The sequence below is a fragment of the Saimiri boliviensis genome, chromosome 2 (assembly GCF_048565385.1).
Source record: "Saimiri boliviensis isolate mSaiBol1 chromosome 2, mSaiBol1.pri, whole genome shotgun sequence".
In the NCBI taxonomy this organism is placed as follows: Eukaryota; Metazoa; Chordata; class Mammalia; order Primates; family Cebidae; genus Saimiri; species Saimiri boliviensis.
The window spans coordinates 223,970,910-223,997,282 of NC_133450.1; the positions used below are offsets into that span (position 1 = coordinate 223,970,910).

The 26,373-nt window shown below is 38.7% G+C and overlaps 1 protein-coding gene across 1 annotated transcript; it reads left to right on the top strand.

Moving 5' to 3' along the window:
• The first annotated feature begins 13,028 nt into the window (after positions 1-13,028).
• Positions 13,029-15,807, top strand: LOC101042440 (kinesin-associated protein 3-like). Its single transcript, XM_074395470.1, is given in 3 exon segments — positions 13,029-13,192; positions 13,243-15,016; positions 15,019-15,807. Coding segments are annotated over 3 exon segments (2,655 nt in total). The 3' UTR covers positions 15,736-15,807.
• Positions 15,808-26,373: the final 10,566 nt, after the last annotated feature.

The window sequence follows — 26,373 nt, forward strand, 5'->3', positions numbered from 1 at the left end:
GATAGTTACCTCTGAGAAGGTAGGGAAAGGGAAGGGATGGGTGTGGCACCTCAGCTGTCATCCTATAGTCCTTTCTTTAAAACAGAGACAGAGTGAAAGTAAGTATGGCAAAATAATAACATTCACTTGTTAGGTGGTTGACAAATAGATGTCTGTTTATTAGGTTTTTTGTACATGTATATGCATACATGTATATACACACAGATACTCAAAAGGAAAAATGTAACCAGTCACTCCTCTTTATAGCTGCCCTGGATTCTCTGCCCTCTGCACACAGTAGGACATCAGACACAATGTACATGATGTTCAAAAGACCCTGCATTGCCTGCTTATTCAGGGGTGGGCTCATCTAGAAAAGCCAATTCTTATAATATATTCTTGCCTTAGGATTTTTGGAGAAGGGAAATATCTGTGGCCCTCAAATAGGTGTTTACCTCTTTGCTCCTCAGGAGATTAGTGGCTCTACGAAGTCACAACTTCCACACATTTTGTGAGATTAACCCATGATCACACAGCTCCTCCTCTTCTCTCTTAACATCAGTTTCCCTCCGTTGCATCTGAGCAGGGTTGTAACCTACGCAGACCATACCTCAATGGCTGCTGTACATTCCTGCCTCAGTCTACACCCTTGTCAGTTTCCGGCTGCATTGTCACATTCTCATGGTGCAATTCCTGAAAGTGAGCTAAAGAGTCCCCCTCATGTTCACCCCATTATCACGCTCTTCCCTTCTCAACACTTGTCCTAGTCGTGATTCATTGATCACAATTGTGTTCACATACAATCAATGTCTGTCTCCGGACTATAGGCTCACAGGGTAGGACTTTGGATTTTTACACAGCAACATTTCCAGACCCAAGCTCTGTGCATAGAATAGCGGAAGTACTCACTAATTATTTGTAGAATGAATGGCTTCTGAAGAACAGAAAGAGTCCTTTCTGGAATCAAAGACTAGGCATGAACAAAATCTATGTATGTCTGCTCTGCATAAATACTATCACAGATAATGGATTACTAGAACTCTGAAAATTTGATTTCTAAACCTGACTTTGCTATTTACTAGCTCCAGGGTCCTGAGAATTCTTAGATTCTTTATGAGCACTAAGGAAGTCTGTTGCCTCAAAGAAGAAGCAATCCAGTTGTCCTTAGGAGGCCCAGCTCTCTTACTCACTGGCTACACGGTCCTGGGAAGTTTATTTGACTTCTGAGTTTGCCTCCTTATCAAAAAACAGAAAGTAATCATTGTACCCACAGTATGAGTTATTATAGGCATTGTCATATGAGTATAAAAACACTGCATATTTATCCTGGACTGTATAAAGCAATCAAGGCATTTAAGAAAGGAGAAGAAGCAGCTATAGAAAGCTGTGTAAACCAGAAATTATAATACAATGTTGTATTGTTATTGTTATGCTCTGCAAAACATCATGCCATGCTCTGTGGGAAATGCAAAGAGATGTAAGATATGCTCCTTGCCTTGCAGTTTGAAAGAGGAGGTAAAGCATGTACATGCGAAAAATTAATGTATGAGCCATCAATCACACTCCCTGGTATTTGCCCAAAGGAGTTGAAAATGTATGTCCACACAAAAACCCACACATAGATGTTTATAGTAGCTTTATTCATAGTTGCCAAAACTTGGAAGCAACCAAGACGTCCTTCAGTAGGCAATCAGAGAAATAAATTGTGGTATATCCAGACAATGGAATATTATTGAATACTCAAAATAAATGAACTCTCAAACCATCAAAAGACACAGAGAAATCTTAAATGCGTGTTACTAATGGAAAGAAGGCAGCCTGGAAAAAAAAAAGGCTACATACTGTATGATTTCAACTAGTATGACATTCTGGAAAAGGGAAAATTGTGGAGACAGTAAAAATATCAGTGGGATGTTGATAGGGAAGAAGGTTCTATGTGTGTTGAGGCAAGGATATATTCTGTATTTGTTGCTCGATTTTGCTGTGAACCTAAAATTGCCTTAAAAAATAGTCTATTTAAAAACATTTTAAAACAAGCAACATAAATAATGCAAGGCAGTTCTAAGTTTCATGGGCTTGGGGTAGACCAAAGTGCCAAAGAAGGGTGGGGACCAGAGTCACCAAGAGAAAGTCATCGTGAACTCAGCCCAGAAGACAGAACTGGTGAGTGGGTGAACCCAGGAACAGTCTATGAATCCTGTAAGGAACCCCACGCATCCCAACACTGCCTAGGAGGAAGAGGCGGTTCCCTGTTTTGAGAACGTATTTTTAAAGCTATTCTTCAAACTGTGTGCACTAAAAAGAGCAGTAAACACTCATCTCAATAAAACTCATTAAATACAAAAATATTTAGTATGCCCAGTTTGACTCCTCTCAGTTTTTTTTTTTTTGTTAAATACTCAATGCAGAGTATAATTTACTTCTCCATTTAAAAAAAAAATCTTTTTTCCATTCTGTTTTGGTTTGTGGTTTTTGTTGTCATTTCTTTCTAAAGCACTGTTTCCTCACATTTGCATCTCCCAGCCTTTTTAATGTGATATTCCATTTAAACTGCCTTTTAATTGTATGTGCTGCCTTGGCAGAACATGACTGATGTACTCGCGTTAATTAGGGCTCCAGTCAGCAGCCTGTGCCAGCTGGAAACTGAGAAACAAGCGTAAATTATTCTGTCATCAATCAGCTCGAAAATGTTTGAATCACTAATTAGTTTGCAATTTGGGTGACAGTTTATCTGACGCAGGCGGTGTCAGAAACTTCAGATCTTAGATGAATAATTTGCCAGGAACAAGCACAGATTCCCTGCTTTTAAATACATGAAGGTTTATCTACATGTTGAAAGGTGGCTCAGCAGTCTTCATTAACTTCCAACTGGGACTATGTAAATCAGGAATCAGTGTGAGCCTCTTCAGGTCATGGTGGCTTAGCAGATGATATTTAGAAAAAAGAAAGCCTCTTTTCTTTTCTCTTTTTTTATTAATAATTCATAAACTTATAGACAAGGATGTTTAGGCTTTAACCGCTTATAAAAATCACAATGGTTTTCAAAAAAAAGCAATCACCCCCCCCTTTTACATGAAAATTAGTTGTGCTGCATCTTGCTGTTTAACTGATTTATTCCCCTTCAACATCACGTGACTGGAATGTTAAATGGGGAGTGATTATTAGCCCTTGTCCTTTCAAGAAGGATCGTTATTACGGTTTTGTTAAATGGCAGACTTACGTTTCTGCTTCTAGAGAAAGGTATGTAGACTCGGGTAGGAGGGAAGAACAAGCAGTAAAATAGGAGAGAAACCTTTGTCTAAAAGCAACATAAAAATGTATTATTTATGCAGTTAGGGATGGTGGAATGGCCCCTCGTTATTTGAATCAAGGAGCTGGCCTAAGTAATAACTCCCTGCATTAACCATAGGCGAGAGGAGATGTTAACTGTGGATACTTTGGGATTATGGTGGGATTCCTGGCTGCAGCTCCATTATCCCTACGTTTACAGGCCACATACCGCCGTATGCACAGAGAAGCAAGGATAAAGGGAGGTGTCACCCTTCAAAATTTGCAAGGGGTCAAGTTAGTCCTCCTTGTAAGTTGTAATAGACCTAGTGAGCTGGGAACTGCAAAACCAATGCTGCCAGCTTCTAGAATGGAGAAAGGGAAGAAAGATGAGTAAGTTTAGAATATACCATGCCCTCTTCATTGCCAGCTACCAGAGTGAGTGAAGCTGTCTAGAAGAAGACAGAGGAGCTTAAGGAGTCCCACTAGTGAGAAGCTGGGGTTGGAGAATATGGAGCATTCACACGGCCTGGTTCTGTGTGAGGCCTCAATATCCAGGAAGGGAAAGACAAGCGGAGGGAAACAAAACCAAAAACGTAAAGTGTGTCACTTTTTTCTCTCAAATTAAGTCCCTAATTTCTTTTTCCTAGGAGTTTGGTGACAAGCTCCCATGGCCCCAAAGCTCCTGTGTCTATTATTCTTCCTCATAGGATTTTAGCTCACTATTTTATCCCTTGCTATGGTTCGAATGTTTGGCCCCTCCAAAACTCATGTCGAAATTCAATTGCCATTTTTTTTTAATTTTTATTTTTTTGAGAATGGAGTTTTGCTCTGTTGCCCAGGCTAGAGGGCAGTGACACGATCTCAGCTCACTACAACTTCTGCCTCCTGGGTTCAAGCAATTCTCCTGCCTCAGCCTCCCGAGTAGCTGGGACTACAGACATGCACCACCATGCCCAGATAATTTCTGTATTTTTAGTAGAGATGGGGTTTCATCATGTTGGCCAGGTTAGTCTTGATCTCTTGACCTCCTGATCAGCCCACTTCGGCCTCCCAAAGTGCCTGGATTACAGGTGTGAGCCACTGTGCTTGGCCTCAATTGTCATTTTAACAGTATTAAGAGGTAAGATCCTTGCGAGGTGATCAATCAGGCCATGAGGGCCCCAGCCTCACTGGTGGGATTGGTGGCATTATAAAAGGGCAAGTTCGGGCCCCTCTCAATCAGTTCTATTCTTCCGCAGTGTGAGAAAGAGCATTCCTCCTCTCTTGAGGATGCAGCATTAAGGCCTCATCTTGGAAGCAGAAACCAGACCCTTATTAGGCTTCAAACCTGCCAGCCCCTTGATCTTAGACTTCCTGGCCTCTAGAATCTTGAGAAATAAATTTCCGTTGTTTATAAATTACTTAGTCTGTGGTATTCTATTACAGCTACACAAAATAGACTAAGACAACCCCTACCCCGGCTGCTTTGCTAATTCAGGCTGTGCAGTCTCTCACCTGGATTAACAAAGCTCCTAACAAAGCTCCCTTTATCTCTTCTTCCTTTCCCCACTCTCCCCATAGCTCCGTATCAGTCCATTTGAACCCATCCTTCAACACAAGTAGATGAATGGAGAGGAGGAAGGAAACTGTGTTTGGTAAGGGCAGTGAAAACAGCAAAAGACAAAAGTTGCAAATTTGCACATATGCTGAGAGGACAGTGAAGAAGTAATTTGACTGAGTTCCATGAAACATGGGGTGTTTTGGTTTAGGGATGTGGCATTTATCCTGGGGGTAATGAGGAATCATTCAAAATTTTCAAATAAGAAAGTAATGTAATGAAGTTAGTAAGTAAAGTCTACAATGTCTACAATTTGAGTAATACTGTTTTGACTGTATTACTTAAAATTAGCTTAGTTAGAACAGAAAAGGTACTAAATGTCTTCCCCTCTGATCTGTCGAAGTTTCTTGTTCAATGAAAGGAAAATTTAAGACAATTATTATAAAAACATAAATATAAGACACTGATGATACAAGTTATAGCCTGGTAGAAAATATTAATAACTGCAAACCATATCCAACAAAAGACTAGTATCCAAAATATGTAAAGAACTCTCAAAACTTAGCAGTAAAAAAAAAAAAAATCCAATTAGAAAATAAGCAAAAGACACAAATTCTGCTGAAGAACATGTACAGATGACAAACAAGCACATAAAAAATGTTCAGCATCATTAGCCGTTAGGGAAATGCTAATTAAAGCCACAGTGAGATGTCACTTGATACCTATTAGAATGCTTAATAGACAAAATAGTGGTATCACAAAATGCTGGCAACAATACAGAAACTGGATTATTCATACACTGCCAGTAGAAATATAAATACTAGTCACTCCAGAAGTGAGCATGTCAACTTCTCAAAAAACTAAAAATGCAACTACTGTGTAACTGAGCAATTGCACTGTTGGGCATACAGTCCAGAAAAATAAAAACTATGTTTACACAAAAACCTGTACATAAATGTCCATAGCCACTTTATGCATTATAGCTAAAAACTGGAAAGAACCCACGTGTCCTTCAAAGGGTGAGTGGTTTAACAAACTGTTATACATCCATAGCATGGAATGTTACTGAACAATAAAAAGAAACAAGCTGTTCATACATGCAATAATTTAATAATTTGGATGAATCTTAAGGAAATTATACTGAGTCCAAAAAGTCAATCCCAAAAGGTTACATGCTTGCATTGTATATAACATTCTCTTTTTTTTTTTGATTTTTAGTTTTTTAATACAGGTCAAATCAGTGTGTTTTGGTTCATTTCATTTCCTTCACTGCCTGAATGGGCCAAAATATGTAGATGGAAAACATATTGCTAGGTTTTTAGATGTTAGCATATAGGAAGGAAAGAAGGTACATGGCTTTATAAGGGCAAAATGAGGGATTTCTGTGATGGCGGAGCTGTTTCTGTATCTTCACTGTGGTGGAGGATACATGAATCTTCAATACGACAAAACTGCATAACTATGAAATTGCACACACACACACACACACACTCACAAACTATTATAAGTAAAATTCCGGAAATCTGAGTAAGATTGCTAGACTGCATCAATGCCAAAATCCTGATTGTGATGTGCACTATACAGCTTTACACCATGTTCGCACTGGGGCAAACCGAGTGAAGTGTATATGCGATTTCTCTGTATTATTTCTGGGTATGAATCTGCAATTACCTCAAAGTTAAAAGTTTGATAAAAAAAAAAAATGTAGTCTGGAACGAAAGCTGTCAGTGCCTCTGCTTGAAGGATCTGCAGAAACAGGAGAAACTCATGGAGAATCTTTCCCCAGCGTTTCCAGGGTGAGAAAGGGAATAGGTGTTCTGCTACACAAAGTTATAAAGAGATCCAGATGGACGGTGCCTCTACCGGATTCAGCACATGGCTTCTCATGTCACTCTGGTGTTGGAGGAGTGAAGCCACCGTCTCAGAGAGCTGAAAGGGGAAAGGGTATGAAGGAGCATGCAAGGGAGATTTTACAAGCCAAGCTTCCGAGTGGTGAACACTATTTGCCAACTTGCTAAAATGAACAAACGAAAGAGTTCATCACAGTCTGGCAGGAGACTCTAGAATTATTTCAAGCCTTCCTTTCCTCAGTGCTTCTGCAAAGAATCAAAATAGCCCCTTTTCATAAAAATATTGAAAATTATATTTCTAGATTCCCTGGAAAATGAAAAGGAAGATGATAATGCTGTTTACTACTGTCAACGAAAGCAATGTATCTCTAAATTGACACATTTTTTAGATCATTTGTTTCACTGTCAAGCTATCCATTAAAAATTCTCAATTGACCGTAAAAATGATAAGTATGTGAGGTAATACATATGTTAATTAGCTCAATTTAGCCATTCCACAATGTATACTATTTCAAACATCATTTGTACATGATAAATATATGCCATTTTTGTCAATTAAAAAATTTTTTTAAATAAACATTGAAAAACGATCTAACATTATTGTACAAGCCTAGTAGCACCTAAATTGCCTTATAAACATTATCATATTGGCATAAATTAAGCATTTGAAAGAGTAGGACATGAGACAAGTTAAGTTTTCCATGGGAAGGAAGGAGGGAAGACAGGCTCAAATGCTGTTTTTAGTTGATCACTCCTGGGTAGGACATGGCAGAAAAATGCCTTGGGCGGCCCAGATGTATCATATGAGCATTGGATTCCGTGCAGAATCTACAAGGAAATTAGAACTCCCCTACTTCTCAACCGGTTATCTGACATATTCAAACACTCATTTTACTAATGTACACAAATATGCAAGTCCTGTACTTGATATTAGGAATTCAGCAGTGGGCAAGAGAGACCCACAGTCTATGTTCCATGGAGTTACCCTTGGAGAATCTAGACGTATGGAACAAGTCATTTCAAATAGAATGTGTGCCCTGAAAGTGGAAGTAGAGTTTACTATGAGAACATATAGCAGGAGTCCAGCCTTAATCAGTGAAGACTTCCCTGTGGGAGATTAAGCTAACACATTATGGGTAATTAGGAGTTAACTAGGAGAAGAAGATGAAAAAGAAGTAGAGCTGTGTGCCAAGCTTGGATCAATAATGTTTTCTTGTGATGAGGGCAACTGTTAACAAAGACTGAGGAAGTTTGGGTGAGCATTGCAAGCTCCAACCAATGTTAACAAAAAAAAAAAAAAAAAAAAAAAAAAAAAGGAAGCTTAGTAAGAAGAACAAGACTCTAGATGCCCAACAAGTGCATATGCTGACTCTGTAATGATAACCAGGAATGAAGTCTGGTTGCAGCAGAAAGGAAGTCAATTGAAGAAAACACGCTCTTTCTCTGGCCTTTAACCTCCTTCCTTCTGTCCACTCCTGTAATGCAGAAGACTAAATTCCTGGCTGTGTATCCATTTCTCTTGGTATACATATTTTCCAACATCAGTTCTGACTTTTTAATTCATCAGGCATCCTGTTCCAACTTTCTCCTGGAAAGCTTCTGAAAGCCTGATTTGCCATTTTTATCAACTAGGCTATGGATTCAGCTATTTGTTCTTGCTTATTTACCATCCCTAGAGTATTGTCCTCAACTGCAGGCTTCAAGATAGCTCAGCACCTTGTCCATAGTCTAGCTGGAAAATAATGGAGAGAGGAAAGGGAATATGCCATTTTCTTCATACATATTTGCACACCTCCCACTCACATGCCTTCCATTGGCCAGTGCTTAGTAATATCCCCTCACCACAACCTAAGAAAGTCTAAGAAATGTATCCTTTGGTTTTGGTGGCCAAGTGCCTAGCATAAATTGAGAATTCCATCCTTTAACCTACAGTGATAGATCCACTTAAATTCTTCCTGCAGCTTCCATATTGTCTGGCCACCAAACAATAAGATGAGGGGGAAATGGATATTGGGACAAATAGCAATCTCTGCCACGTCATTCTTTGAAAATGATTGATCCTCTGTTTAAGAATCGAAGGCAACTTCAATGCAAGCTAGTTCAGTAGTAAAGTCACATTGATGCTGAAATACAAAGGAAGAAAAATTATATGTTACAAAAGCCACGATCATGCATTTGATGGGAACACATTGGGCCACATTACTTAGCTCTAGAAATCTGTAGACTAAAGAAAAAACAATTCTTTCCACCTTGTACTGTGCACTGAGAATTCCCATAGCTTTGGGAAGGCTGTATGAAGTTAGAGAAAAAGAGAGTTTTTTTTAACCGAGTTTGATTCATTACATCTGTTAAAAGAAGCAGATAATCGGCCTGTTCCTTTATCCTATCATATAACATCAGAACGTGGTAATTCCATCCTGTAACCTACACAGATAAAACCACTTAGATTCTTCCTGCAGCTTCTGAACCACTCCAGCTTCCAAGCAGTTTCCTGAGGGAAACATAAAGTTGGCACCTCACTGCTTCAGTATTGATCCAGTTGGTTCCCACCTCTGACCTCAGTATCTCAGTTTCTCAGAGGTTGGGTTCTTGCTTGGTCCTTGTTCCTCACTGCTTGTCTTGACCCCTACTTCCCCTGTGGATCAGTTCCCTTCTCGTATTTCCTACAAGAAGGCATAGGCATTTCCTCTTTGTCCCCTTCCAATTTATAGTCAGTCTTTTTCTTTTTTCTTTTTTTTTTTTCCCGAGAGAGGCTTGCACTGTTGGCCGGTCTAGAGTGCAGCGGTGTGATCTCAGCTCACTGAATCTCGGGTTCAAGCGATTCTCCTGTCTCAGACTCCCGAATAGCTGGGATTACAGGTGCCCGCCACCATGCTAGGCTAGTTTTTCGTATTTTTAGTAGAGATGGGGTTTCACTATGTTGGCCAGGGGTTTCACTATGTTGGCCAGGCTGGTCTCGAACTCCTGACCTCATGATCCACCTGTCTTGTTCTTTCAACGTGCTGGGATTACAGGTATGAGCCACTGCGCCTGGCGTATAGAGTCAATCTTCTAATAGCTGGATTTCTTCATTCCTTAGGTGGAACTACTGCCATATTCACCACACAATTTGAGGACTAGACTCTGAAACTCCAGTCTCTTTGGGAGAAAGAGAAAGGCCATTGCTGGGCCAATCAATCTTAAACTCTCTAAGCTCTTGTTCTGTTGCCCACTCCCCCCAGCTCTTTTTTTCTCATGCTCTCTCTCCCTCACACATACACCCCACATATTGGTCTAGTATTGATCTTTATTTAATAATATTAGCCATTATTTCCTACATGTCCTTTTCCCCCCATTACTTTCTTTTCTAGCTTGAGATTCAGTCCTCGGAATCGCCAACATGGGACCTAATTTCCATTTGTAGACTGTTAGCTCTTCGGTTGTATCTAGATTCCTAAAATTGCCTTCTACCAACGGGGACAGTCCATAACTGCCTTTGCTAGTGTGTGAATTTTGGAATGATGTCATAGTCAGCTTTTGCCAGGTTGTGCTGCAAACAAATTCAAAATTTCAACCCCTTACTGCAGCAAATATTGATTACTTACTCACGTTAACACTGGCTACAGCTCTACTCCATGCTTTTTCTATCTGGGAACAAAGTCAGAAGAAAAAGCCCCCATCGGGGCCACAGCAGTCTCAAGGCAGAAAAAAAGGTAGGTGGCAAAAGCAATTATAGCTCTTAGAGCCTCTGCTCAAAAACGTCACATGTCTCCTCCACTCACATGTCATTGGCCAAAACAAGTCAGTGGAGCAGAAGTTATAATCTTTCTACAAAACAAACCTGGTAGAAAAGAGCTTATATCTTTCGACAGAAATATAATCTCCTAAAACATTCCAAAAATGTCCCCAGGAGCTTTCTGGGTTACCTGACAAATAACTATTTTGGACTAGGGATGTCCTCCCTGAAGTAGGAAGGACTGAAACTCTGCACATCTCTCAAGACCACCATAGAGTGAGTAACCAGCTTTTTCCACCCATTACTATAAATACCTGCACGTAAGCTAAATCTTTGTGGCATCCAGTCTTTTTGATTCCCCTGAAAAAATGCTGCTCTCAAGCTTGACCCATTAAGAAAGAGGACAATGGAGTGGAGGGGGCTCAGGAAGGGTCCCAGGGCTGGAGCACAACCACAGAGCCTCCACCAGGTGCCAGTGCAAACATGTCTCTGTGCAGGATACAAGAAATGAGGGACTGTGTACCTGCAAGCAGACCTACGACTGTAAGCCTCTTCTTTAATGCCACCTGAGTTGGCATTTTGGAATTCGTTCTCACTACAGTCTTCCATATTTGAGCTTAGATTTACAAGGCCCCAGTCAAGAGATTGTTGTATTTCTTCTTCCTTCACAGTGTCATAATCAGAATGTAGACCCACTGCCATCAGGTATCAATGGTGAGCAAGCCACAGCCTTGCACTCCAAATAGTCTGAGGTCCCATAATGATGGTTATTTACATCCAAAACGATTGAGCAAGTGTTTTCATTTCACATGGTTGTTCATGAAAAAAAAAAAAAAACATAGTTATTACAACAGAAAATGCCAACAATTATTAGCACCAGTCTATTACCCTTCATTTAAAAAAAAAATGAGAAGAATCTAAATAAACTTAAATGCCAAGGCAGCCCTTAGGAATTATCTTTAAATTTTTCATTTCCTTTAGCACACTCAAAAGATGGTGTTTAACTATTTATTTTTCTTACTTACTACATTATTATTGTCAAAAGGCCCCAGGCTTGAATGGTCAGGACCTCAGAAGTGTCATTAAATTTTGTGTAACAGTGGCCTGTGATCATTGAGCCACTATGATAACTCACAACAGAGTTTAAATATATGGTAGCTCTGTCATCACCATTTCCCCCAACTATATCCATGGCAAACATCGATAATCAATCCCAGCACTCTTTCCTTCTATCTCTAAAATCAGCCATCCAATCCTGCTCCACGCATTGTTCCTCGCCGCAACTAGCCTTTGTTACGGAATCATGCTGAAGATGGAACGTGGTTGCCATCTTGGTCCAGTGGAAATGGGAAATCCTTTGCCACCACAACAGCTGTCTGTGATCAATTTCTTCCTTACCTTCCTCGTGAGGTGCTTCCTGAGACTATTTTAGTTTCCTTTTTCTATGAATTCGACCTTGACCATCCATAGAGCATGGCCACATAATTTTAATTTAGGAAATTTGATTTTAATTTAGGAAGTGTTCTTCCATCCAGTGCTTGCCCTGTTTGACAGTGCTTTGTATCCAGAGTTTGTATTCACCCCATTTCACTTTGAATATTTAACTTTACGTAGAAACCTGTAGCAACTCTAGTAATATCTATAGCAGGCTCCCAGCTCATATGAATACCTTTGCACACATCAAAGTTTTGAATAGAGATATAAGATAATTTTTATTAAATACATGTCTGTGGTTCTAAACAACCAATTATAATTTTATAGAGCATTCATTTCCTAGGGCTGCCATAACAAAGCATCACAAACAGCATAGCTTAACACAAAAGAAATTCATTGTCTCACAGTTCTGGAAGGGAGAAATCCAGAATTATGGGGTTGGCAGGGCAGCACTCCCTCTGAAACCTGCAGGAGGGACGCCTTTCTGGCCTCTTCCTAGCTCATGACAGTCTGCCAGTGGTCCTTGGCATTCCTTGGCTTGCAGCTACAGAACTTCGATCTCTGTCTCCTTCACCCGGGGCCTTCTCTCCTCATGCATCTCTGTCTTTTCGTCTCTTCTTTTCTTCTAATAAAGATATCAACCATATTGAATTATGACTCATATTAATGACCCCATATGAACTTGATTACATCTGTAGAGATAATAAAATCACATCTGCAGGACTTCAACATATCCTTTTTTGTGAGGCACGGTTGAACCTACAATACCAGGTTACATTGTTTTAGATGTAGTACTAGTTACCTAAGCTGGAAGATTTGAGCTAGGACCTAATTGGGGGAGGTGATGCATTATCTTTGTGTGAGATGTCCATATCACTGGTACTTCATCTGCTTGCAAAGGCACGTTGTTTCTGTTTCTGAATGAGGCACTGTACACCACGTGACAAGAGATTTATTGGCTACTCTGCATGTGGGCAATCTCGCCCAGAAGAAACAATTAATCCAGCAGATGCCTAAAACGGGTTCTAATTCCTCTTCTTTGAGCAACATCTTCATTCATGATAGTATCATTTGCAAGACATAAAGAATCTGGATGGATAAAAAATTATTTATTTGCATAGTCAGTACATACTATATATAATGTTTTTGGTTTGCTTTTTAATAAAAATAACATATTTCCATTATAAAAAATGTAAAACAAAAACTGAAAAGTATTAAAGAAAAATAAAGCGTAATGGCCGCCATGCAAGGGGAGGACGCCAGACACCTTAAAAGGAAAGTTAAAGGAGGGAATATCGATGTACATCCATCAGAAAAAGCACTCATTGTTCAATATGAAGTGGAAGCTACCATTCTTGGAGAAATGGGAGATCCCATGTTGGGAGAACGAAAAGAATGTCAAAAAATGTGATTGATTTATGGCATTCTTCCAAGCATACTTTATCTTAGTGAAGGAGAGATTATATTAAACTCATTCGACTTAAGAGTCTCAATGCCAACACAGATATAATTTCCCTGGCAAGGAAGGTGGTTGAAGAATGTAAACTCATTCATCCCTCAAAACTAAATGAGGTAGAACAACTATTGTACTATCTACAGAACTGCCGTGACTCATTGTCAGGAAAAGAGAAAAAAGAAAAATCAAGCAAGCCTAAAGATCCACCTCCTTTTGAAGGAATGGAGATTGATGAAGTTGCCAACATTAATGATATGGATGAATATATTGAGTTACTATATGAAGATATTCCTGATAAGGTTCGGGGTTCTGCTTTGATCCTGCAGCTTGCTCGAAATCCTGATAACTTGGAAGAACTACTATTGAATGAAGCTGCCCTTGGTGCATTAGCAAGGGTCCTGAGAGAAGACTGGAAACAAAGTGTTGAGTTAGCTACGAACATAATTTACATCTTTTTTTGCTTTTCCAGCTTTTCTCAGTTTCATGGACTTATTACTCACTATAAAATTGGAGCCCTGTGTATGAATATTATTGATCATGAGTTAAAAAGACACGAGCTTTGGCAAGAAGAACTTTCAAAGAAGAAGAAAGCTGTTGATGAAGACCCTGAAAACCAAACCTTGAGAAAGGATTATGAAAAAACTTTTAAAAAGTACCAGGGGCTTGTGGTAAAACAGGAACAGCTATTACGAGTTGCTCTTTATTTGCTTCTGAATCTTGCTGAGGATACTCGTACTGAACTGAAAATGAGGAACAAGAACATAGTTCATATGTTGGTGAAGGCTCTTGATCGGGACAATTTTGAGCTGCTCATTCTAGTTGTGTCATTCTTGAAGAAACTCAGCATTTTCATGGAGAATAAAAATGATATGGTGGAAATGGATATTGTTGAAAAACTGGTGAAAATGATACCTTGTGAGCATGAAGATCTGCTGAATATCACCCTCCGACTTTTACTAAATCTATCCTTTGACACAGGACTGAGGAATAAGATGGTACAAGTTGGACTGCTTCCCAAGCTCACTGCACTCTTAGGCAATGACAACTACAAACAAATAGCAATGTGTGTTCTTTACGACATAAGCATGGATGACCGCTTTAAATCAATGTTTGCATATACTGACTGTATACCACAGTTAATGAAGATGCTATTTGAATGTTCAGATGAACGAATTGACTTGGAACTCATTTCTTTCTGCATTAATCTTGCTGCTAACAAAAGGAATGTACAGCTTATCTGTGAAGGAAATGGGCTGAAGATGCTCATGAAGAGGGCACTGAAATTTAAGGATCCATTGCTGATGAAAATGATAAGAAACATTTCTCAGCATGATGGACCAACTAAAAATTTGTTTATTGATTATGTTGGGGACCTTGCAGCCCAGATCTCTAATGATGAAGAAGAGGAGTTTGTGATTGAATGTTTGGGAACTCTTGCAAACTTGACCATTCCAGACTTAGACTGGGAATTGGTTCTTAAAGAATATAAGTTAGTTCCATACCTCAAGGATAAACTAAAACCAGGTGCTGCAGAAGATGACCTTGTTTTAGAAGTGGTTATAATGATTGGAACTGTATCCATGGATGACTCTTGTGCTGCATTGCTAGCCAAATCTGGGATAATCCCTGCACTCATTGAATTGCTAAATGCTCAACAAGAAGATGATGAATTTGTATGTCAGATAATTTATGTCTTCTACCAAATGGTTTTCCACCAAGGCACAAGAGACGTCATAATCAAGGAAACACATGGTGCAGCACTTATTTACACTTCAAAGAAGTAAAAGAAAACAAAAATATAGACTTAGTATATAAATACATCGTTCAGAAACTATATGGATTTCCCTATAAGATTCCTGCTGTTGTTGTGGAAAAGGATGCAGTATTTATTCCAGCAGGGTGGGATAATGATAAGAAAATAGGAATATTACATGAAAATTTTCAAACATTAAAAGCGGAAGATAATTTTGAAGACATCATAACTAAACCACCTGTTCGAAAGTTTGTACATGAGAAAGAAATTATGGCAGAAGATGATCAAGTGTTTCTTATGAAGCTACAGTCCCTTTTAGCAAAGCAACCACCAACTGCAGCTGGAAGGCCTGTGGATGCCTCACCAAGAGTCCCAGGAGGCTCCCCTCGAACGCCAAATAGATCTGTGTCATCCAATGTTGCCAGCGTGTCACCCATCCCTGCTGGGTCAAAAACAATTGATCCAAACATGAAAGCTGGAGCTACAAGTGAAGGTGTCCTGGCAAATCTCTTCAACAGTTTATTGAGTAAAAAGACGGGCTCTCCAGGAGCCCCTGGTGTGCGTGGTGGTAGCCCTGCAGGTGGGGCTGGAGGTGGAAGCAGTGGTTTACCACCATCCGCCAAAAAGTCAGGCCAGAAGCCTGTCTTAGATGTTCATGCAGAACTAGACAGAATCACACGAAAACCAGTTACAGTTTCTCCCACAACACCTACATCTCCTACGGAAGGAGAAGCTTCTTGAAGATACCAAATAAAGCCATTTATTCAGTTTTCTGGGATAATGTAAACATGCCTCTGCCTTTTCCTTCAAAAATGGAATTAGAAAGCTGGAGTGCTTCTTCAGATGGACTAAATGTATGTCTTGTGTGTGTGTGTGTGGTTGCCCGTTTTTTAGAAGGAGCTATACAGAAGAAAAATTATTCTACATTATGTAGGATTGCTATTTGCATTGCCATTTTGCATAAGGAAGTAATTTTTGATTTTGAAAATCTCAAAACTTTAAGATCTGAAATACAACATGTGATCAATCATATTCTAAAGGCTATTTAAAACATGTAAAAGTTTAGGAGAAGGGCAGAAAACATGCAGTTTGGGCATTTGACTGACTTGTAAGTCTAAGCTAATTTTAGTTATAACTATTAAAATCATTTTTAAAAATTTGTCAGTTTTGCTGACAGAAAAAAAAATCATCAAATTTTGCACACCAACGTAAATGTACCACCACACACGGAAATGCTGAGAGAACCATCAGATAGCGTTTGATACACTAGTCATTGTCTCAATCACTGATCTGTAAGTTGTCATCAAAATATGATTTAGAAATATTGGTCAAGGTGTTTCTTTAACTGAGAAGAAAAAAAAGCACACTGCCTAAATGTGTAAAAGAAAAATGCAGAGGTTATTAAAATGTAAAGAGGTAACAATCTTTGGATTTGTCTATACATATATATATATTTGGCTTTGCCTTAATATACCCCTTTTTTGTTTGTGACTTTGAACTGTAATCAGTTAATAAAGTATTTATTCTCTGCATTCAGGTTCAAAAAAAAAAAAAAAAGAAAAGAAAAATAAAGCGTAATAATTCAACATCCCCATCCACCCTATTAATATTTTTATGTAACATGTAGTATTTATATATAGATTTTAAAAATAATTATGAATATACTATGAATATAAATCTGCATGCTGTTTAAGTGAGCGTCTACCAATCTGTAGTTGAATTATAACAAGGGAGACAAGGGCCAGTGGGTTCCTGATAAGACGAAAAAAAGAAAAAGAAAATACCCTATTCATTAACCCTAAACCTCAAAATATAAGATATTAGTGAGCAGCTTTCACTTATAGTAGATGAGTAAGCATTATACCTTTAGTTTATAGTATTAATAGTGAACTAAGACTCTAGGTACACCCACTAAGTGGTCATCAAAATAACGCCACTTTTTGTTCCCCTCAGAAACATGGAAAATAGCGGCAATCTCATACGATGAGTGGTGGTTGTCTAAATAATGAGCAGTGTAGAATCCCAAAATTAAATAAGTTACTATATGCTTCCTCCACAAGACCTTTTCGTAAAGAAAATAATGTATGATACATTTATTAGAGCTAATGAAATGTATGATCGAAATATGAGGTGACATCTTTAGTTCCTGACTTACTTTTCCTCTTCTCTCATTATTCTGTGACTTCAATATATCTATGTTGCCAATTCAGATAACATTCTCCATTCTCAATTCGCTGTCAAGTCCACTTACTGTGCCACTGAAGTTACTCACTGGTAGCGCCACACCTGGAATCCATGATCCACTCAAAATGCTTTAGACCTCTCGAACTACTGCTTTCTTAACTTGGGTCTTGTTCATTCTCCCATATTTAAAGAACATCCAAATCCTGGAAAATGACCTGATTCCTTTGCTTACAAAACCCACCTTGACCTTATGCATCTTTGTTTGCTTGGATTTCTATAACAAAATACCACAGACTAAGTGGCTTAAACAGCATAAATTAATTTCCTACAGTTCTGGAAATCGGAAAGTTCAAATCAAAGTGCCAGCTGATTGCATTTCCAGCAAGCGCTCCCTTCCCGGCTTGCAGATTGCCGCCTTCTCCCTGCGTCCTCACGTGATGCAGCAGTAACTCCAGCGTTTCTTCTTCTTGGCATCAGCCCTACTGGATTAGGGCTGCAACCTTACGGCCTCGTTTTACCTTAATTACCTCCTTATAGGTCATATCTTCGAATACAGTCACATTGAGGGTTAGGGCTTCAACACGTAAGTTTTGGGGGATGCAGTTCAGCCCATACATCCTGTTTCTGTACAAATCCTCAATCTTTAGTCTCATTCCAGCTAATTTCTCCATTCCTATTGAGCAGAAACTGCCCTCTATCTTTAACCAAGCCTTCATTGTTGAATGTCTCATTTCAGTGTATTACAACCCCCATAACGATTTTTCCAATTTTTTTTCACATTCTACAAACCCTCAATTTCTCACCAAGATTCATGTCCTACTTCCAGGAAATGACCTCATCTGCAACCTTAAAAGATGGATCAAGACCTTTGGTCAGGCAGATCCGGGACCTCTACTTATACTCTCAGTGAAAACCTAGGGAAGTCAGTTTCCTTCCTGCCAGCCTCCAGCCTGCTGTGCGGATGAAACAAAGTAAGGTTTGTGAAAGCCCATCATCCAGTGCCTGCCGTAGGCAAAGCCCAATCGATGTAAGCAGGACACATAAGTTGGGTATTAGACAATCGCCCACGCTGCCTACGCTGAAGTCTGGCCCAAGTAGTGTTTCTAACATTTAGACTCACAAAGACAGAAGGGATAGAAGGAAATGGTAGAACTCAACAAATCTGGGCCTACTCAGGGAGCCACATTTTCTTTCTTGCTTTTGTTTTTCCTGGCCTCTTTCCAGGATATCTAACCCTAGGATTTAGAGAAACTATTGAGGAGCCAGTAGAGAAGCACAGAGGCTGAAACCAGGAGAGAGGATCTGAGCTGATCAAGATTGGCTGAGTTTTCTGTGTTCGTTTGCTGAGACTGGGGTGCAGAGCTGCATGTCAGCCAAACCCACTGAATAGACGCTGCCTGTAATTCACATGGCTGACAGGCCCAAACTGAGGCACAGTGGGGCTACAAAAGCTGGCTTTGGTGATGCCTTCCTGCCTGGCTCTGGTGTTGTCAATGAGCCCTTTGTGCTCCTGGGGCCCCCTCTAGTGATTAAGTACTTCCTATCAAACGTTAGTTGTCCTGTTTTCCATTCCTTAGGGGCCAAAAGACAGTCACTCTCCCTAAGATTTTGCCACAAATTACCGCATTTATGAGCCCTCACTGTCTATCCTGTTTCAGCTAACATATTTTCTTGTTAACCCAATGCTGTGTCTCTAGTGAGGGGCATTTTGGCCATTTTGACAGAGCTTAGGGAGATAATTTTAGACATTCAGTACTTGTGGTCCCACTGGTAGAGGTGTAGATCATCTTGATAGTTCATGTGTCATGTGTCCAGTCTGCTGTCAACAGCCCACAAATAGCAAAACCCACAGTTAGTTACTGAGTCAAAGCAAAATGAGACGCTTGAATACTTTGAGGGTTAATGAAGGTCCTGACGCAGATGAACTGGGTTCAGTGAGATGCAGGTGTCATAGACAAAATTGGAGGTCACTCATCTTTGCAAATCAGTCAGGTCATCCTGTGGAGACATAGCAAAAGGTCTGCAATGTGCTAAGCACTATGTAATTTTGGAAACAAGAAAACCTGCCTAAAATAAAAGCCCTTACCCAAAATAAAGAGGAGCAGAATACTAATATACGTTGACAACCCACACCTGGCAGACCTTGTGTTAGAGACTTCAGATATGCTGCTACCACTCACAATGAGAATAATATTTATGGGGGTCTATTATGTACCTGGTGTTCTTCTAAGTACCTTACACAAAATAACTCAGTTAACACTCATAATAACTCTGTGAAATAGGTGCCATTATTAGCGGCATTTTACAGAAACCAGTGCAAAGGTATACAGCCGATAAGATTTGAACAAAGAACATGTGTGGCCTCCCTCGGTCCACATAGCAACCTGTGAGATGCATGTAATTGTTTTTCTATCTTGCATAAGAGAATATCAAATCTCATAAAAATTATGTCATCTGTGGCAGGTAAAGGTTACGTCAGTTTGACCCCAGGTCTTTCTGGCTCTGAAGTCTGTTCTCATCTCCTTATCCCGTCTGATATTCTGAAGCCATGGCTCCTCCTTCATGCAGAAGTGGCAGCTGACGATGGGATGGATTCCTGTCAACAGACACAAATGGAATAGATGAGTTCGGGAGTCTTGGCAGTTCTCCCTCGTGCATTATGGTCTCAGTGAGGAGGGCTATAAAACAGAGATAAAATGAAAGGGCTTATGAATCCTAAAAGGCTATAAAATCTCCTTGGATTTGATTTCTAACAAGTCAAATGTGGAAGAAAAGCCATCCTCCTGTCTCTCTTTGGGCTCTTGCAGAGGTGGTCTAATTCTGAGTTCTTTTCTAAATGTTTCAGTACTTGCAACACAAAACTCAACTTCTGTTTGCAGAAGCCTGCTATTTCCTACAGGGTAGTGTTTTGAAGCTGGTTTGAGCTTCTGTTAAGAGCTTTTGATTATTATCTATTCCTAGATTGTTTAAAAGGAATCCTCTCTCCCGTATGTTGGAAGAATACCTGTGTCTTCATTCCATCCCACCTGATAGAAGAATTACTTCTGACATCAAAAGAAATCCTCCAATGTATGTGTTAGCATCCTGCAGTGGTGTGATAAGTAATGAAAGAGGAAGATGAGAATGCGGTAGATGATTGAGAAAAATGTGACCATTTGGGCAACAGAGACTATTTATATAAGTTGGATAGAAATATAAAGGCAGCATAACTTGTAGCCATTTGGCAATTTGGATAAAAATTTGGCTCTTCCAAGGAAAGCTTCATAAATATTTGGATTCACTTACTTTTTAAAGGATTTGATATTTATGTAGCATTAAAGATATTCCAAACACACAGTGGGAACTAAGTAAATTACTGTTGAAGGAATAGATTAATACACTTATTAAAAGGGAATAATACCATCTCTAAAATTCAAAAAAGACAATAAAATGTTTTAGCATTCATGATTTTACTTTATATGTTGGGGAAAGCTTCCTTTAAAATATTCATTTCCTTTCACCACAGCTTTTGTAGCGTTTCTCCCTTTATGAATAACGCTAATACATTATGTAAAAACTACATGTTGTTAAATGTACTTTATTAAGACTATGACTGCTGAGTTCTCGGAGATTTTCTTTTCCCCAAAATGAAAATGTTAGTTGGCTTCGGCTGTTCTGATTACTAGAAAATGACATTCAAAGCAGTCAAGAAAGGGGATCATGATTCATTGTTCAGTCTGTTCTCTGCATCCTGGACTTCACCAAAATAAAAAAATACGTATAGTAAAACTATATATGTATAAGTATGGTTATATGTGTGTGTGTATATATAGATATAGATACAGATATAGATATAGATATAGATACAGATATAGATATAGATATGGATATAGATATAGGTATGTTTAAAAAGCCATGTTACCACAGGTGTATATATGTGTGTGTATATGGATGTATATATATGTGTGTGTGGGTGTATGTGTATTTATGTGTGTGTGTGTGTGTGTGTGTGTGTGTGTGTAGACCACACTATGTATGTGTGTGTATGTTCAGGATGTTTATTTAAAAGAAGCTGTGGGCTTTGACTCCCAGATTAAGGCTACATTAACCTCCATCCAGGGGGTGTCAAGAACAGAGAATAACCAGCTAAAGGATGTACCGGGGAGAAAGGGAAAGTGGCTGGTGGTCATTGGCATTTTTAGTAAGAGAAAGATTTCACAGTAAGAGTCTTCAGTACAAAATCAGTAAATAATTTAAGGCTAAGGATTCAATCATTTAATACAATATTTTGGACACCTACTAATGCCAAAAATGATGGTCATGTGCTGAGGTTTCAGCTGTGGACCAAACAGAAATGGTCATTCTGATGTGGAGTTCAAAAGTAAAAAGTTATAAGTAAAAAGCCGTTACAATACAGAGTAGAAAGTGCTGCAATGGTAATGGTCCAGGGCTAGATGGAATTATGAGAAGGGTCCCTCACCTAATCTGGGGTAATCAGAGAATGTCTCCAAGAAGTGACTCCTAAGCTGAGACCTGGGGATAGTGAGGAATTCAGTCAATTAAAGGGTAAGTGTAGTATTGAGAAGAAAACTCAGGTTTTAGGGTATGGAGGCTAGACTGCGAGGTGCAACAGAGAACTGAAAGTCACCCCGTTTTGTTGGAGTGGCAGGTAGGAAGTATTATTCAGAGATGGGGCAGGAGAGATATCCAAAGGCCAAATCACAAAGCACTTTCTAAGGACATTAAAGAGGATATTTAATCTGTGCATTTTAGCCCACCTCAATGTTTCCAAACTTAGGGCATAGAGGGTAGAAATCTCCTTCTATTTCATATTAAGACAGTGTGAGTTTTAGGGTAGAAAAGAGCTGGTTTATAGCCTGACCCTGCCACTTGCTGGGTAAAGGTGGATGCTTTCTCACTCTCTGAGCCTCAACTTCTCCTCTGTGAAATGGGAATTCTTTTCCTACATTGCATGGCTATTTTTAGAATGAGAATGTTTCCTAGGTAGAAAGGGAAGCCGAGCATTCAGTAAATAGAAGTAATGATTCATCTGATTTCTTACAACACCATGAAAATTCTAGATGTTTTCAGGAAGAAAGGACAATGGATGCAGCACTGAAATAGAAGACAGATTTAAAGCCCCCTTTCTAATGTGCCACTAACAACGTGAGCCAAGTCCCAGATAGTACAGTTTCCTGTCTGTCAAACAAGGACAATAACACTTGATTCCTCACTTCCAGGCATGTTGTAAAGTTTAATTAGACGTTATCCGTAAAGTACTATGAACTTCTCAGAGGACGACAGCATATAAATACAAGTTACACAGCTCATATTATTCATCTTCTTTCTCTGGTTTAGTTACAAGCCAGTCCTCTGTACCAGAACCTTGGTATTATCTCCCTCTGTATACCTGATCTTTCTTACAGGGAAAGTCAGGCTCTTGCTCATTTTCTGTGTCATGACGTCTAGCACTTTGCATTTCACTCCGCCTCCCTCTGGTCGCTCATTTTCAAGAGCTTCTGATAGATTTCCTTCACGCAACTTAATGCCTTTTGATCAGAGGTTGTTTCAGACCACGAGGAGAGCTTCATCTTTCAAAGTGCTCTCTCGAGCATTCAACTGTAAATTTTAACTGGCACCAGTCAGATTCCAATCAAAGAAAGGCAGATTATTGATTATTTGATCCTATCGTGTTTACTTGATTCTCAAAATCCTGTAGGCCTCCTTGGTTTAAAAGCAGTTGGTAAGTCATGAAGATTGAGAGGAAGCTGTTCTAAACTGAAGACAAATTTGTAACTTTTTGGAGACGCTTCTGGCCTAGTGCCTTGAGTGTCCATAAAACTATCACTTCTACCCAGTTTGTTTTTGTTTTTCATATGTGATTAAGCAAGACAGATGTTATCACCTGATTTATTTCTATGAGTGGGATTTCTTTGTTTAAAACTAAAGCGATATAGGTCTATAGGACAGTGAAAATCAGTGAATACGTTCTAGCTCCTTCTCCTCCTCAAATGAAATTCATTGTTCTGATGCTTACTGCAAAACAGGAATGAATGCTATTAATACTTAATGGGGAATTTTGAATTTTAATGAAAACATTGGAGTCTTTCAAGGTTGGATTCAAATATTAACCTCTCCAGTGTTTTCCATGTTTACCACAGATACTGCCATATGTCACAAACCCTGGCTATATTGGATAGACAAAACACTTTTTTTTTTTACTAAGACTGGAAGGAATCAAACAATTTCAATTCTTCTAGAAAGTTCAAAAAACACTAAGGCACTCTATGGATGTGATTTCTGCCAAAATGTAGTTGAGGCACAATGAATAGGATCTAATTCTGGAAAGCAGGATAGGTGAACGGCTTCAGGGAGGGGCCCGCAAGAGGCTGCAGCGTCATCCATGATGTGTAAAAGAGTTTTTAAGGAAAGGAGATCCACAGCAAATCAGGCAAAATGCTAAGATTTTATAAGTAGCTCATTTGTGGATATTCATTACATTATTTTTATTCTTTTCTACATACTTGAAAGAAAAATATGGTTTTACAATAATAGTATTACTGATAATACTTGTGATTTTGAAAAAGAATAGAATCATACATGTAAATTTGTTTCCACCTTAAGGAAGCTTCAGGACTCTAGCCAGGGACTTTGCAAGGGCCTTTGTGGGTCACATGTTTTGGATAAAAGCTAACACGGAGTATGCAAACAGAAACCTTAATTTAGTTTTGAGAGTGCCATTTGTAAGCTTACTCATTCTTTACAATTGAAAGCAGAAATTTGCAGATGTACTTGTGACCCTACATCCTAGGGGCCCACAAAGCTACCATACTGAGGTATTTCTCTGGAAAGGCATTTATTGTTTATATAAGATCTATACACAGATAATTATTTAAAATAAACAAATCAGAAAAAGAGATATAGACATTATTCACACACATTTTCATTTACAAGTTGAAAAAGAAATAAAAATTATTGTTCTAACTGACAAGAAAAATTTTCAAAAAGTTAACATTAAATATAGTTTCATTTTTAAGAAATATATACTTTAATATCACTTTAATAGAAAAATACATGGTACAACAGAAGAAACTGATGACCTTAGGATAAGTGGATATTTTCCACAAGATATATTAATTCTCTGCTATTGCTCTACCTTAAAAGCAAATTGTAAACTTTCGGCTTCCAGTTCAGTATGTAAGAAGGTTAGAAGTTGCCATTTCATCGTAACAAGTAAAAAGCTTAACAAACTGAAAAATCAAATGCTCTTCTTAGATCAATTAGAAAAGGAAAACCCAGTTAAAAAGTGGGCTAAAGACCTGAACAGACACCTCACCAAAGAAGATACACCGTTAAAAAATACACTTATGAAAAGATGTTCAACACCATGTGTCATTAGGGAATTGTGGATTAAACAACCATGAATACCACCACCCACCTATTAGAATTGCTAAAATCCAAAACACTGACAACACCAAATGCTGGTGGGAATGTGGAACAACAGGGACTTTCATTCATTGCTGGTGGAAATGCAAAATGGTACGGCTACTTTGAAAGACACTTTGCCGTTTTCTTACAAAACTAAACATAACTCTTCACATGTACCCCAAAACCTAAAATGCGATTAAAAAAAAAAACAAAAAAGACTAAACATACTCTTACCATATGATCCGGTAATGATGTTCCTTGGTATTTACCCAAAAGAGTTGAAAACTTATGTCCACCCAAACATCTGCACACAAATGTTTATAGCAACTGTATTCATAAATGCCAAAACTTAGAAGCAACCGAGATGTCCTCAGTCAGTGAATGGAGAAATAATCTGTGCTGCATTCAGACAATGAAATATTATTCAGCATTAAAAATAAATGAGCGACCCTGGCATACAGACATGGAGAAACTTTAAATGCTTATTACTAAGTGAAAGAAACCAATGTGCAAAGGTTACATAATATATGATACCAACTATATGACATTCTGGAAAAGGCAAAACTATGAAGACACTGTAGTTACCAGCAGCTGAGGGAGAGAAAGGGATAAATAGATAAAGCACAGAGGAATTTTAGGATGGTGAAATAACTCTGTATGATATTGCAATGGCAAATACATTATTCATTCGTCCAAACTCATAGAATGTATACCAACAGGAATGAGCCCTAATATGAAATATGAACGTTGGGTGATGATATTTCAATGTGGGTTCATCGTGCAGGATGTTGATACTGGAGGAGGTTTTGCATGTGAATTGGGGCAGGAAGTATGTAGGAACTCTGTACTTTCCATTCAATTTTGCTTTGAACCTGAAACTGATCTAAAAATTAAAGTCCATTTTTAAAAGTCGATTATAGAAAACCACTAAGAAACTGAAATCATTGGCTGGGTGCAGTGGCTCATGCCTGTAATCCCAGCACTTTGGGAGGCTGAGGTGGACAGATCACAAGGTCAATAGACCATCCTGGTCAACATGGTGAAACTCCGTCTCTACTAAAAATCTGAAAAGTAGCTGGGTGTGGTGACATGCCTGTAGTCCCAGCTACTCAGGAGGCTGGGGCAGGAGAATTGCTTAAACCTGATGAGAATAGGGTATTGAAGGTACCAACTATTGTATTGGAGTCTATTTCTCTCTTTATATCTAATAATATTTGCTTTATATATTTGAGTGCTCAAGTGTTGAGTGCATATGTTTATAATTGTTATATCCTCTTTATCACTATACAATAAAATTTGTCTTTTTTTAACAGTTTTTGTCTCAAAGTCTGTTTTACCTGACCTTAGTATAGTTAATCCTGCTTACTTTTGGTTTTAACTTGCACAATTTTTTTTTTCTATTCCTTTGCTATTAATTTACATGTGTCTTTACAGGTGAAGTAAGTATCTTGAAGGCAGTGTATAGTCAGGGCTTGTTTTTTTTTTTTTTTTTTTTTTTTTTCATCAATTCAGACAGTCTATGTCTTTAAATTGCAAAATTTAATTCATTTACATTCAAGGTTATTATTAATAGGGAAGAACTTCCGGCATTTCCATCACTGTTTTCTGGTTGTTTTGCATATTCTTTGATCCTTTCTTCCTCTCCTATTGTTTGCATTGTGGTTTGGTGGTTTTCTGAAATAAAAAGATTTGATCTCTTTCTCCTCATTTGTTATCTGCTCTGTCAGTGAGTGTAACACCTTGCATGTTGATAATTATTGTCTTCTTGCTTCTAGATATAGGACTTCA